The sequence below is a fragment of the Gallinula chloropus genome, assembly GCF_964237585.1.
Source record: "Gallinula chloropus genome assembly, chromosome: 1".
In the NCBI taxonomy this organism is placed as follows: domain Eukaryota; kingdom Metazoa; phylum Chordata; class Aves; order Gruiformes; family Rallidae; genus Gallinula; species Gallinula chloropus.
In genome coordinates this window covers 53,049,353-53,064,744 of record NC_140085.1, presented here as the reverse complement: position 1 = coordinate 53,064,744, position 15,392 = coordinate 53,049,353, and the positions used below count along the sequence as shown (strand labels likewise).

General features: G+C 42.3%; 1 protein-coding gene across 16 annotated transcripts in view; it reads right to left on the bottom strand.

Moving 5' to 3' along the window:
- Positions 1 to 15,392, bottom strand: part of ANKS1B (ankyrin repeat and sterile alpha motif domain containing 1B) — a gene marked incomplete at both ends in the record, with an annotated part of 442,540 nt that overhangs the window by 26,072 nt on the left and 401,076 nt on the right. For 6 of the 16 annotated variants that reach the window (XM_084267805.1, XM_084267813.1, XM_084267815.1 and 3 more), the window contains 2 exons: positions 2,106 to 2,234; positions 7,626 to 7,700. In XM_084267805.1, the coding sequence (XP_084123931.1) occupies positions 2,106 to 2,234; positions 7,626 to 7,700 (204 nt within the window). The remainder of the gene's footprint in view (positions 1 to 2,105; positions 2,235 to 7,625; positions 7,701 to 15,392) is intronic. The other 10 variants (XM_084267816.1, XM_084267817.1, XM_084267819.1 and 7 more) reach the window with 2 other exon arrangements.

Here is a 15,392-nt window from a genome sequence, read left to right as displayed (position 1 = left end):
CATCCTTAGCTTTCTTTGGGGAGGATGTGATTAATTTCATGCTTTTTTAAAATCTTATTACTGTTTTATAGACTATGGCACAACAAGTCGGTATTTCCTTGAAAGCTATCAGTCAGTGAGGCATCAGGGAAAAAAAACCCAGTGCTTTTTTGCTCATGGCAGATTAAGACAGAGGGAAAGACAGGCAGCTCCTGTCCCATCTGTGCAAGAACAGCAAAAGGCCTCAGCTGCCAGCATCCAGAAACGCTTCCAAGGGTAGACTGTTGAACAGACATATCAGAGAGGTACTGTCCAATTTAGTTGCCAGAAAAACCTGAAATTCTAGGAGGGAATTTTTCTTTCCTTTGACCTACTGTACTTTTGGAAATGCTCATTCTCAAAGACTCAGATCATCTGGGAGCAATGCAGAGGACATCCAACAGTTCGACTGAGTGATGTGGTACACAATGAAAGCTGCCCCATTATAACTTCCAAGTCAGGGTTTTGCTCCATAGGGTCCTTATGGCTCAGAGAGCTCAGAGAGTGTAGTGACACACTGTCCTTAGGAAAGGAAGATGATTCCTTAATCAGCTATAACTTGGTTATCCATTTTGATTTGGTGATTCCTCAGTCACCACTAACTTGGGTATTCTTGGTCATCTCACCTTCATTTCTTTAATGATCCACATGCCTGCCAATCTACTACAAAGGTTACATATGCTTATGAATTTACTGCTGGATCAAGTAAAGAGATAAGAGGTACTTTTGAGATAAACCCGGTCACTTTACTGAAAAACAGTGGCAAATGTTTAAAGAACTAGAAACCACTAAGCTTCCTTTTCAGTGTGAGGTGTTGTAGAGGTTCTCATTACTGTCCAGGGACAGTCACTGCATCCATGGCAATTTCCACACCATGAAGGTCTGATGGAAGATACAGATGTGCTCCAGCAAGACAGGCCTGTAACACCCTTTCTGCCCCTTTTCAGTGAGAGGCAGGTTCTGCCTCACCTGCACTTGGTCTCTAATTCCTGCTTTTCTGGATCTGCTTTAAATCAGATCCCTGCACCCCCCAACTCATCCCCCAAATGTTCCAGTGTTTCGTGAACAGAAAATCATCCTGAAAAGGATCCAAGTGAAGAGGATCTATATCCCATGTCTTGTGCTGGGCAAGTGATTAGACCCCCGCTATTATGCTAGATGTGCCACAACCACCAAATCCCTTTCCTTTGTACAACAGCCTCTGAAGAGGACACAGTGGTCTGGGAAGCACCTTCAGCAACTTTAACAGTGCTTTCCAGCGAAGTCAGAAGGGAAAATGTTAGAACAGGTCACCTGAAGCATATCTTCAGATCCTCAGAAGCACCAGCCCTTCCACTCGATGGGGAACTCAAGACTTCAGAAGTGTTTTTCATTTAAAAAGCAAAGTCTTCTAATATGACTTCCTGTACTTCAGGAGACCTTCCATTCACCAGTGTTTATATGAGCCAGAGAATACTAATCATCTTTAGCTATAGAGGGAAGCACTGTTTCTCCAGGGAATTGGGAATCAGTTACAGCTATCAGGAGGTGAAAATAATTACTCCCTGCCCTGAGGAAACTGCTACTGGTACTTCAAGTAGTCGTTGGTTTGGGAGAGGTTTGAATGTGCCCTTGTCCCATGTATGGAAACCACTGCTTCAAGACCATGACCCTACCTTCCCTACCCCAAAACAGGTGTATAAAGTTCAAGCAGGGCAATACTTACTTTAACTACTGTGCACAGAACATTAAGATAGGCATAAGGATCCCATATTACATTGTATTATTGTCCCATAAGCAGTAGACAGAGATTTGTGACGGAAGAGAATTAGGGGTGTTGGCTCTGACTATCACTTCTACAACAGCCACTTATTCATAATGCTATTCTTCCAACACTATTGCTACGTGGATGGCAATATACCACAAAATTCATAGTCAAAAGTGCTGTGCATCCTCATTCATTACAATTACACTCTTTCAGAGGAAGTGGACCGTCTCATTCAATGTGACTTAAAAATACTATAACTGAAAAAAATCCAACAGTTTTTCAAAACTAAAGATGAATCTGTCTGCCCCAAAATCAAACCACTAAATTTATTAAGACTTACAAATGCTTTATAATCGCATGACTGGAAGATGAGTTTCTCTGGATGATGTTGCCAATATTGTACAGGTGTTGATGCTGTGGCTTCATTTGGAGGTCTCAGGGTAATTGAAGGCTCTCCCCAGTCTCCTGTCTGAAAATCACAGTCGTTCAAGATATAAGATAATTTGCAGGCAAATTCACTATAAAGTAGCCCTCCATTGTTGTGCTCAATTAAGAATAATTTATTTTCAACACATAAAGCCATGTTACTAAAATAAGGGAACACAACTCCTACAACATTTTTCATGATTTAATTTATAATCAAAGTCATCTACTGTAGTGTTTAATGAGGCTTTAATTAAATCTATTTGCTTTGAGAATAAAATCATTAGGCACCGGAAATGTTCCTTAAAAACAACTGTTTACAATACATACACAGGGATGAGAGCACTTGAAAAAGAAAAATCAGGGGATGCAGAAAAATGCCATTCAGAAATTCCGCTATGTGTTTTACAAGCTTTTCTACACAGTTAATTAGTCTTCCATTATCTAGCACATATAACCAATAACTAACTTTCCTAAATGGCTAAATAACTGAGACTTTGCTTTGATCTGAAGACTTACACGTTCTTCAAATGCATGAGGCATTCTTTAATCTCTTTATGGATATTTACTTTGATCACTTTCTCTTGATGTCTCATTGTAGAGTTACTAACATTGCCCTTCCACGTTCATCATCCTCACTGATACAGGTGATTGCCTTCCTGAGCTGTCAACTCCCTTCTTTCCTCAAAGCCCTCAGAGAATACAGGTAGGACTGCAGTTTGCTGAAAAATCCTTTCACAGGGGACTCTTCTCCATTCCAAAAAGAGCCAGTGCAGGCTTTGGTACAAGAATGCCCCCCAGCATGGCAGTGCTGGTCTGGGTCTCACCTGCCATTGCATATTCTTGGACATGACTCTGTCAGACCTGGAATGAACTCTGGGCCCTTTGGGGCTCCTTCCACCTTGCAGCCTCATACAACAAACCAAAAACCAAAACTTATTTTGATGTTATTTATTTTTTAACTGCGATCTCTCTTATTTTTGGTTCACATTTTCCCACATTGCCCATATCCTTGACACCAGGGATGCCACCAAACTAGCATCAGGTCACTTTACCTGAAAATGACCCATGGATGGTTTCCTTCCTCTCCTCCCTCTGTCACCAGTTCCACTTCACCCCCTATCCTGTATTGTCTGGTCTGTCTCTGAATTCCCCTCTGCTTCCCACTCTATCTTTTGGGGATCAGATTTCTCCTTCCTTATTTTCTCTCCTCCTTCTCTCTTCTCTCCTCCTGCTGCTTCTCTCTCAAACTATTTTACCCTCTTCTATATAATTATTTCAATTTGGATTATGCGCCTTCTTTCTTTACCTGCACTTATCTCTGTGTATTTTCTATGCATGTCATATTGTTAAAATATGTGTTGAAGCTGGCAAGGAATTGCCATCAGTATTTCACACAGAATATGGCTAGAAGTTAAGAGACTTTTAAAGCAAAAAGAAGTTAAACATCAAAAACACATGAAAAAATTGTTATCGAAGACATTCAAAAGTCTGGCAAACTATCACATCCTACTAATTAAATCAGAACAGAGTAAACAAAACAAGTACATCATTTTCATGTGTCACAAAATAATGAAAAGACACACATTTGCACGAGTCTGCAATGAAAAGCAAGAGATAAATCTGGAAACATCAACATTCCCCTGCCGATATGGTAGCTTCAAGCAAGTGAACATCTTAAAACAAGTCAAACCTAGTTAATGGTGGCACTATTAGAGCATGTACAAATTATACAGTATTGTAATTTCTGGTTTGCCTGGTTAATTTGCCTACATGCTATAGATACGATCTCAAATTTCAAAAGGAAAGAAGCAGCAATTGCTCCAATTTTTGGCATGCTGGATCCACAAAAATGAATCCTTCTGACCACTAATGTATAAAACCCTTCATCATACTTATTCCAAAGGGGGAATCTGATTTCTTTAAGAAGTAATTCTCCCTATAAAATAAGGTTTCAATCATATTAGAAGGGGTAAGGATCTGCAGCCTTATTAGTGGAGTTTGTGCATGACTACAAGAGAAGATGGATTGCACCTACCACACATTCTCTTTCTTATAAACTGTTCAAGGCCACAGTTAACAGACCACTTGAAATAGTTTGGGGTTTTTTTTTTTTTTCCTAATAAAGACACACTCCTGCATGGTCCATGTAAAGAAGCAGCAGATCTCAGGAGGTACATCCTATCTGTTTAGCAAAAGGTTATTATGATGGAAAATGAGTAAATCAAGGATAGAGAAGCTATAAAAGTACATCTTTTGACCACTGGTCTTTCCACTGAGGAAGCACAAGGAAAGCTGAGAGATAGGAGCAGAATTTCTATGTAGTAACTGACTCTGTATTGTGCTCCAAACTGTTCTGTTGCTGTGGTCTGCAGGTGGCTTTCCTCACATGTAGAAAATGGACAGTACTAGCAAATTAAACAGGGTGTATGAGCAGTAAAATGAGTACCTCATTTTACAGTTTGACTTTGCATGAAAGACATTAAAAGCATAGAGACCTGCGTTGTTTCTGTCTGTAAATGAAGGGCGGTAACATGAGGAACAGTGATTACCTCTCATATTTGTTCAATTTTATAGAAGAGCTAGGAAGCAATAATCACGAGGAAATGAGAAATAATCTTCAACCAGGCTAATAAAAGTAGTGTACCAGACACTTAGGGGCTCTGTGGAGACCACTGACTCGTATCCATTAATTGGTCCATAAATATACACAATCAGCCAAGTACCTGCTCCTTTTAAATTAGACAAAGCAGAATTGATATGATTGCTGTACATGTCTCTAGGATGGTCCAGACATGCAATACAGTTGAGGTTAGGGGCAGGCAGAGGTACAGGGGTTCTGCTGCTCCTCACAGGTCCACTGCACCCGAAGACCCTCCATGTACTTCGGTGCATCTTGTAGAGGGAGCAGCTACTCAGAAAAGCCACATGGAATTAAATGTCGCAGATACACATTATTACGATGGATGGAGAAGACACGTTATACATAATCACAGAGTTTTCTTTTGTAACTATTACTGTAGTTTTTTTAATATTCATCATAAGTGGCTTCTGATCTCATTTCCTTTTATTTCTCACCAAGCTCTTTAAATTTTTAAACCATATTACTCCTAGTATCCGTTACCTATTTAAAATGAGTTATAATAGGGCAGTCTCCAAAGCCCAAATTGATGAAGGTGTTTAGAAGTTCCTATCATATAGTCCCCATGCAATTTCCCTCTTTTTTTTTTTTTTTTTCCTAAAGGGAAGAAAGGCTTTTAATCAAGATTTTCACAGCTAAATACTTTCATAAATCTGGGTCTTCAAAACCTCTACAGGAAGAAAGGGAGCTCCTCAGCTGACTGACTCCAGTCAGAGACTGGAATCCTGAGGTTTAGGGAGTGATGATTGCAATTAACTTCAGGTAAAATACAAAGTAGGAACATCTTTGACCTAGAGAAGACTTGAAAAGGCAAGTCTCAAGTCTGGGGCAGAAAAATATGAATTACTAGTAGTTCTAAATCTGAGGAATTGGTGTGGAACAACTCATGGGTGACGTATCGAGATTCAGGACTTTCACAAGCACTTAAAACTTGCAAGCAGTACAGAAATGTTCATAAATTGCCAGGCAGGACCAACTATGATGTTTGATTTAATTTTTAAAAATAGATATGATAGGATAAGGATTTTCTGGTTTGAATATTTAATTAGCAATTATAAGAAATAATCAAACATTTAAGCTTATGTATATTTTATGACACAATATACGTATGGAGATTTTTATCTCTCTGATGAAGTAGAAAGGCAAGAGATAATTTATTCTTCATCTAACTTTACAGCTCATCAGACAGCTGTGCAATTTATCACGTGTTTTTTGCTGTACTGCCTGTGTTTTCGGTATTCTACCCTCCCTGTGCCTTTAACCAGTGCATTTCCTCTCTCTGGCCTGAGTCACCTTGAGAAAGACTTTTTTTTTTTCCTCCACATTTTGCAGATAAAGAATTAACAATCACAAACCGGTCTCAAATCAGGTGCCAGAGCAGTAAAGATTCAACCCTTTTACAGTGACAACTTTTAACTGTAAAGGTCATAGCCTTAAAAACTAATATCACATGCTCTTGCAGAGCTCCACAGCCCTGAAAATGGGTAGATGTACACTTCACAGTGCTCCAGAAAGGACCAGATGCTTGATGTCAAATGGGCTACTGCTATCAGGTAATATTTTTGCAATTGTTGCACATTTCTCTAGCTCATCCCATTCTCTGAGAAACGTATTTGACTCACATTAAAGGCACCCGGATGCAGAGGCAGTCACGGGTAAAAAAAAGTAATCTCAATATGACTCCTATAAAATCTAACACCTGCCTCATCTTTTTTAGAAAAATGTCAAGTTAAAAGCCTGCCACACCACAAAAAAAAAAAAAAAAAGAAAAAGAAAAAAAGAGAAAAAAAAAAAGGCCTGGTTTGGAGCGCCTTGAATGTATTCATTTTTAACAAGGACCCCATCTTATAACTTTTCGACTGTTAAAGCCTCATGCCTGGTTATGGTAACATGCATTAGTCACCATGACAACAATAAATTGGAGCACACATAGATACAACGCTTCTGGCTGAAAAATTAATAATTTTCTCCTTGTAAGAATTTTAAATGTTCTGTGGACCAGCCAAATCCTCATTACTTGCTTATGTTTCAATTCCTGGACTGACAGAAATTCTTTTTAGCCCTTTGTTATCTTTGTCCTTTGAAATAATGGAGACAGGTTCGTGGTGTACTTGTATTTTAAAAGCTTCTAAATCTCAGTGGCCAAAACGGCCCCTCTCTGGCAGAAAGGCTCCAAGGAGGTGGTTGTCTGAGGGCAATTAGGAGAGATCTACAGCTCCTCTGAAACGCTGTGCTGAACGACTGGCTGTCGTCCTCACCAGGCTGCAACTCGGATCGCCAGGTCTGCTCTCACGTGCGTAGCACGTGACGCCGTCACAGAAGCGATGAAAATTCAGAGCACCGCCAACGTTCCCTCTAGTTCCCCAAAAAGCACCTCTGCAAGCACGGTGTGTCCCTCAGCTAAGCGAAGCCTATAGATCAACACAGAAAGGGCAGCACGACACGGTGTGTGTGGGGGGTGAAACTGTGCAAACCGAGCTGTTTACACGGTTTCTCGCTTTGGAAAAGCGAGCCAACAAAAACACTGGGAACAGAAGTCAAAGCTCCCCCCTCCACCTCCCCGAGCAAGGCTGCTGCTGGCATTCCCCCTGCGTCCTGTATGTGCACCATACAGCCGACAGACGCGAACCACACGGCACGATACAGGGATGCGCGCACACACAATCCCAAGGGAGAGCGGACAGGTTACGAACTTTTCCGGTCATTTCAGGGACGTGACACCCGTAGATAACAGCACGGCAACAGACTGTACATCCATAGAGTGACAACATAGCCATTTATCGCTGTTTTTCTTACATTATGAACCTGATGAATCGATGAGAAAGGATATCCTGCATTCTGGTTGGTCCAGATCTCACAGACAGAGGACTGCTAATATAAACAGAAAACTACATCTCATCTTGTAAATATTAATGCACCGCAACTGCCAAAAGGCAAGAATAATTAAGAAAAGGCTTGCAATAACATTAAAGAAGGAAGTAAAACAGCTGTTAAAAGTAATTTTTTATTTATTTGCTGACAAAATATTTCTGGACTGACTGGAAGGAAACATAGCGGATTGAGAGACTTTAGAAGAGGTTTCAAACTGTGAGTACAAGAAAACAATTTAGTCAGAAGTGCTGGTGATGTAAAGAGATAAAGTTATGCAGGCATAAACAGAAAATGCAGGGAGCAGAAGAAATAGTGGTTACTTTCAGTTTTTTGGCAGGGAAGAAGTTTGAAGACAGCATCCCAATTAAGTTCTGAGATTTGAATCTCTCTCTGCTGGAGATTTTCACAGGGAGAGAGGAAAGGAAAAATCTGGCGATACAGTCAACAGGAAAAATATGTTTTCTTTGTAACAATTACCAGAGAAGAATACATTGCAATTAAGCGAAGCAGTTGCCCACCATCTCCTTCCAACAGCAGTTCCTTTGTATACAAAGATACAGATAATATTACCTTTCGTATTGACCGTGACTCCGCTGTATAAGTGAAATGTTTCAGTCTACCTTGTACGTTATTTTACAGGTAGTCTGTAGTAGCAAAGCAAGGTAAGCATACCGTAGCATTCCTAGCAAAAGCAACAGAACTAGGCAGGCACAGCATTCACCAGCATCTTTTACATATTTCCTTGTTTGGACACTCATCAAGAAAGCATCTGTGACACCTCAGCAAAAGCTAAGATAACATTTTACAGTAGCCAAGCAACTAAAACAAAGCATCAGATGTAGGATCTGCCCACAGTATCTTCAGCAGGCAGCAACAAAAGGCAATAAACAAGCATGAAAAATGCAATTGCAGCATCCAGAATAGATAGCAATTAATATATCAGTAATTTAACAACAGCAAGAATGTGCATTGCTGGTTCTTGTCAGCAGCAGCAGCAAGAATTTAGCACTGATGCTCGAAATAACCCAAAGAAGTGCAACTCTTCTTAGAAATATGCCTCTTGCTCTTACCTTTTGTAGCCTGAAACCTTGCTGCCTGGCTGGTGGCAGGCTAGGTTATCACTGCTGGTTACTGTCAGGGCAGGCTGGCATCCTCTGCACTGTCTGCCAAGCGCTGCCAGACAGGCTGGTGGCTGCCTAATGTTGTTAATTGTCCCTTATTTCCTTCATGATTTGAAATGCATGCGCACACATCCCTTCCCTCAGCTGTGGCAATTCTTTAACTTTTATGTAGCTGGTTAATTTCTTCTCCCCCATGATGTTTTTTAAGTTATTGTCTTCTCCTTCGTCATAGCACAACAGTTTGATAGAATTTAGCTAATAAAAACACAGACTTTGGTTCACAGTCCTCTACATCCATCCTCTGCCATTTGCTACAGAGCAGTGCCCCTCCATGTGATGAACACATACTCTCAGTGCAAGGCCACCAGCAAATACTGTGCTATTATTAGGACATTGCACTAATTGGTACTAATGAATTCTTTTCTGTATGTCAAACAAACTGACTTCTGGATGCTCTGGCCACGACCATCACTGTGATGCCTACATTTGTCTGGAGAAATCCTGAATTGGAATCCATGGCGGGAGGTTGTGCCTCTGCTTTTCCAGAGTAAAGAGGAGGCATTTCCATGGCAGGTGCAGTGTCCCCGAGCATCTGGTAATCAAGAAAACATACTGCAGTGCTATTTGGATACACTTGCTGAGGTCCTGAAAGGAGTTAGGTAAGGCGGCTTGGTACTGTGTGCTAGCAGATGTTCTATTTCTCCCCGGTGCTAGTGGTGCTGGCATGGGGCTGTTGAGATGCTGTCATGTTGTACTGCTTGTTCTCACTGTATTGGGATTCTGGAGACAAAGGTGTACCCAGAAGTTCTGCCCTTCCCAAGGACTTGCCTTTAGAGAATGGTGTGGTGCCTTGGCGGGGCTCTCTGGGCAGCGTGACCTCAGCCGCGGAGTGGTACAGCTGCTGCACTGACACAGGGATGCTGTGACAGCAGCCCTACCGTGCTGCCATCAACATGCAACTGTGTGAGACGTGTCGATGGGCTCCTTTGGTGCCAGCTCAGGAACAGGTATCAGGACACAGCAGTAAACATGTATGTATGCAAGCTTTAAGGGCAGGGAATCAATACATCAAACCTTTCTTACACAAGCTAATGGTAACCACCCTGCTACTCCCTCCCTGCCTAGCTGATCTGTGCCCAAACACAAACTCACAGGTTAGCACACTCTCCCCAGGAGCTAGGAGCTCTCAGTGTGGTACCCTGCTCAGACTGGAGGTAAACACACCTATATATTTCACCTTCACCTTTCACAGGTTCAAGTGGCAGAAGGTAGGCAGCAGCTTTCATAAACGAAGGGAAGCCCTTCTTATTATTTTTAATTCTCTGAAGAAAGAAGAGTGTGTAAAAGCAGACGTTTGGAGCAGAGAGGCAAGTTCTAGGGCCAGGTCTCTGCTCCTAAGACTGTTCAAGTGACCTGCCCCCAGGACACAGACCTACCTCCAGAATTAAAGGTTTGGAAGATCCAGGATTAAGCTAAATCATTTTTAAATACAGGTGACTTGATTTATTGAATCAATAATTAATCAAGTGGACCAGCAGAGAACGAGAACTTCCCATGACTCTATGAATGCCCAGTCAGAAGGGCAGCGATGCAAAACTCATTATTCAGTTCCGCACTCATTAATGTTTGAATGACTAAGATACTGAAATGCAGTACAGAAGGGACATTAATTTTACAGAAGGTAATGAATTCAAATTCAAAAACCAACCTTTTCCTTGCACCACTGTAAAAATATTTAGCATTTACTATATACATATTTTATGTCTTCAAAGTGCTGAAATTTTTAATGAATTATGAAATCCCCAGGAGAAGTACTTAGAGTTGCATACCCCTGTGCTGAAGAGGGAGGAATCAAGGAAAGGAAAAAGGTTAAGTGAGTATCTGAGGCCAGAAAATAAGCAGTAGGCAGGAGATTTGGGATTAGGCTTCAAACACGCATAATTTTCAGCTCCCAAAACATATGCCCTCAAAAAAAGAAGGAAAAGAATTCAATCTGTGCATGCACTTCCACTGTAATAACCACAAATACACTTGGGCACTTAATACCACTGATGCGGTGGTTCTGTGAAAAAGAGAGTTTAACAAAGAATATTTTCCTAAGCACTAAAGTAGAAGGTAAGGAAGAGTAAAAAAAATAGCACCAGCTATTGCCCAATTAGTATCAAACATACACTTCTTTTCTTCTTCCCAAAAGACAAATGCTTAAGAGTCACACTGTGACAAGAATCTGCTAACTTGATACCACAGTTTTGTGATAGTCATAGGTGTCCCATGCATAGAAGATCTCCCCATCTAGTCACCATGGGACACAACTTTGATGGGCAGCAGGGGCAAAAGAAAGGGGGAAAAGGATGGGCCTGCTCTGCATGGCTCCTGCCATCTGCCACCCATGATACAAGTGGCTGGTTAATGGTGTGGGAGGGAAGAAGGGAGGTGAGGCTCCATGTTACCTGCTCTCCACTCACCCACCCCCCTTCAAAGCAATCCCAGTTCTGACATGGTCTCCTGACCATTTTACGGCTGTCTTTTTCTGAAAGAATTAAGGACATTTTCACTTCTATTTATTTAACTCAACCTGCTTGATTTCAAGACAACCTGTGCGCAGACAAAAGAGCATTTCTTATTCTCCTTGCTAACTTCCTCTGTGACAGAAGACAATAGGGCATAATGACTTCAGACACCTTTTGCAAAGTCAGCAGCCAACTGTGTCACAAAGTGCACATTTCCACCTGCTTCAAGACTTTCTGATTATTGAGATGTTTACTGGAAATGCTGTAAGACAGTACATGTACAGGTCTTTGAAGTCATGGACTCTGTTGGAGGCAACTTAGTGTTTCATAAGGTGAAGAAAATTATCTAAGAACTTACTTTAGGCTCATCCCCACAGATAGGGAAAACTTGGTTGATAATCTCAAGACAGAAAATAACTGTACTGAAACTGATTGCAAACCAGTAAGATTGATCATGGAAATTATACACTTTCTAAGGAGAGGAAAGCAAGAGAAAAGAATGCCTGGACAGCAAATGCAGAAGGAGCAGGAGCTGGGTGGAAGGCAGTCCCGAGGTATTCAGCACAGCTCAACAAACTTCATTCACTGCCACTTCAGGAGATGTCAAAGATTTACCTAAACTAGGAGCAGTTACTCTCAGAAAGTCAGAGAAGATGTTGAAAATACCAAAGCAGGGCTAAAATAATATTTAGGATGGGAGAGAAGAAAGATTCAGAAAGTTATAGCCACCCTAACTGCAGGGGCTGGCAAGTTACTAGAAATGTTTACAATCAGTCACCACCCCCTGGTCCTCGTGGCCCATGACACCTTCTGACATTGCTCCTGGCCACCTGAAATAAACCCTTAGGAACAGGTACACACACGTGTGTATGTCTATGTATCTATTATTGAGGATAACAAAGAAAACGCATGATATTACCTGCTATGTGTTTATCCGAGACAGCTTCTATAGGCCAAGAAAGGCTCACAGTGTTTATAATGAGGTTGTTCAGCACGAATCACCTCAGATCAAATCTCCTTCCTTTGTTGGAAAACTGGCTGACTAAATCATCAGCAGCGAAGAGATGCACAGCAGGACTTGGACACTGACTGTGAGACTCCTGATGTGGCAACTAGCCTAAGTCAAAAATGCAGTGGTTGCACAAGAAGTAGAAATGCCTGTTTAGAGAATAATGTTGTGTATTTAAGCACAACTGGACTGAAACATGCTGAGGCAATCCGCAATGACCTGCTCCATGCAGTGGCTTGGAGGAGAGTTCAGGTTCTCTGGGGAGGATCCTGGAGTCAAGGACTCTCCAGAATGGGGTAAGAACTGAGAATGGATTTGACGAACTACAGAAATCAGTCAGATGAAATTCAGTACTCCTTGGGAATGACAAGGTTAAATATGTAAATAAATTAGGAGAGCAATTTAACAGGGTGGTGGGGAGAGGACACAAAAAGATCTGGAAGTTTTAGTATACTTAGAATTAAATACAGCAGACTTGAAAAAGAATAAGCAAACAAATCACAGGATAATTCAGGCTGGAATGGTGCTCAAGAAATTTCCATTTCAAGCCCAGCTCAAGGCAGGAGCAACTGTGAGATGAGACCAGGTTCCTCAGGGCTTCATCCAGTCCGGTCTTGAAAACCTCTAAGGACAGAGACTGGACAGCATCTCTGAGCAACCTGTCCCCCTGCTTGCCTGTCCTCATGAGGTGGAAGTTTCTCTTGCCATCCAGTCAGCACCTCTCCTCTTTCAGTTTCTGTACCTAATGTCACCTTTTCTCCAGCCAGCTCTGGTCCCTCAGTGCCTCCTCTCAGAGGCCAAGTGCTCCAGCCCCCAACCATCTCGGTGGCTCTCTGCTGAACTGCTTCCTCCTAAATAAAAAAGGAGGTATTTAATAAGAGCAGCATATTGTAACCCATGGGAAGGAACTTCTGTGCCATACACAGTCACCAGCGAGGTTTCATATGGGGCTGTATCCAGTTTTAGCCACTGCAATTCAAGGAGGATGGAGGCACACTGAGAGAATCCAGGAGAGGGTAGTAAGAAACAGAAGTCTAGAAAATACCAGGGCATAACCCTGGTTAGGTAAACGTGGTTAGGTCCCCAGTGGCCTGTTCATCCCTGAGCTCATCTGAGAAGTTTGTTGGTGGCTCTGGATCACCTGCTGCATCTCTGCATCTCCCCAGCAAGGCTCACCCTCTTTCGTACTTCCATGTTGCAGAGCTGGTGCAAGGGGACAAGAGGAGCTGCTGAACATAATTCTGGGTTTATTCCCCTGCCACTGCTTCTGCTGTCTCATTGCAGGGCTGAGCCTTGGGAAATGGTTCCCGTCCCCTGGCACCGCAGCCCCAGCGAGGCGCGAAGTAAAGGAGAGAAACAGCAGCAAACTCTGCTCCCTCCAACGTGCATTATCTAGCTCGCTAAATATAATTCAGCCTAGCTCCAGAAATGAGGAGAATTTTGGAACAAATCCCAGAAAAATCACTCCTGGCATGGTGAACAATCTTTAAAGGTGCAACAGCGGAAAGAAACAAATGAAAACCAGATGAATGGGGCTGTCTGGCCCCTTTTGTAGTCGTCACTCCTAATGTTTTAGGACCGTAGGAGAGCAGTTGTGCCATCTCAATAGATACCGCTCCCCTGAATGTTCCCAGAGCTCTGGGGAGAGCATGTCTTACTGGCAGGAATAATCACAGATTCTCCTTTGAAAACAAGATCTTCAGAGACAGAGAGTGAAATTTCAGATTAGTCTTTCTTCTGGAGAAGCAGAAATTAGAAATAGCACTTCTTATTAGAATCAGCATGTGTGGTTTACATTGGTGTACTTTTGCTCCTCCTGAAAACACTTAACATGAAGATTTGCAGAAAAATCCCTCAGCACCCCGGAACAGCGTTGCTGCAGGCAGGCAGTGGGTGACAGGTGTGAGCAGTGACACTACGCTCTGGGTCAGTGCACCCTGTCAGCAGCTCCCAGCGAGGCTTCACAAGAAGGTGCGTGCCACGGCCAGCGTACCCCAGGGAAGGGTGACAGCTGGCTCAGGACCACATCGAGTCCGCAAAGATTGTCCCTTCCATCCAGTGGCAAGATGAGAAGGAAAGCCAACCTTGGTGCCAGGGACGATGCTCTAGGTCCTGTGCACCTCTGCCTCTTCCTCTGCGCAGAGCCGTACTTGAACATTTTCTTCTTGTGAGAAAAGACTAATAATGTGACTGTGCTTCTCTCTCAGGAGCTGTGTTCCTGCCGGGGAGGACAGACTTGAGGGCTTCTCCCTGTGCTTTGCTAAGGCTACAGGTGCCCCGCTCAGCTTCTGGAGATGCAGCTTCACAGCCACAGCTCAGGCCCTGCAACCCAGGGTGAGCAGCCAAGTGGCTTCTGACTCATGACACCCCTTCTGCTGGTGCTGCCAGCTACAAATGCACCCCAGCCTTTTAGCCTTGCACAGAGGACACAAACTTCTGGAAGAATATCACCAATAAAGATTATGAGGCTTTGGTGCCTGCATATTAGGCACAGGGATCTATGTTTTATCCCAAAAATCCCCCAACAACAAGAACAAGAAGTAGGCTCTTTCAGAAGAGTACCCCAAACTCTATGTACAACTTTCTCCCAGCAGCTCAAAAAGGTAAACGTTGGATATTAAAATTCAGCTTTGACTCTGAAATATTCAGATTTTCAATAAGAATAGTTTATTTGACAGTAGACACCACCTCGTCTTCTCCATTTTTCATACAATCCTCCATTTTTCATACTGTCTTTCAAATGCGGAGCTTCTAGCTAGCAAGACTGAGTGTGAAAAACAATAAATTAATAAAGAACATCTGTCTCCATCTTGAAAGAACATCTGTCCCCTTCTTAGTGTAGTATTTATGGCTTTAGTTTGGATCATTAATACCAAATATAGAAGCGGCTTCCTTAATTCCATATGCTGAAGCAGCATGTAGGTATGATCCCCATCCCACGAGTTTATTTCTAAAATGCTGGCTTCTGTAACACTCTTGAAAAAAATCCTATCTTTCTATTCAGGCAGAAATTACTTAGATTTTTCATAATGTCTTTTTCAGTTTACTTGTC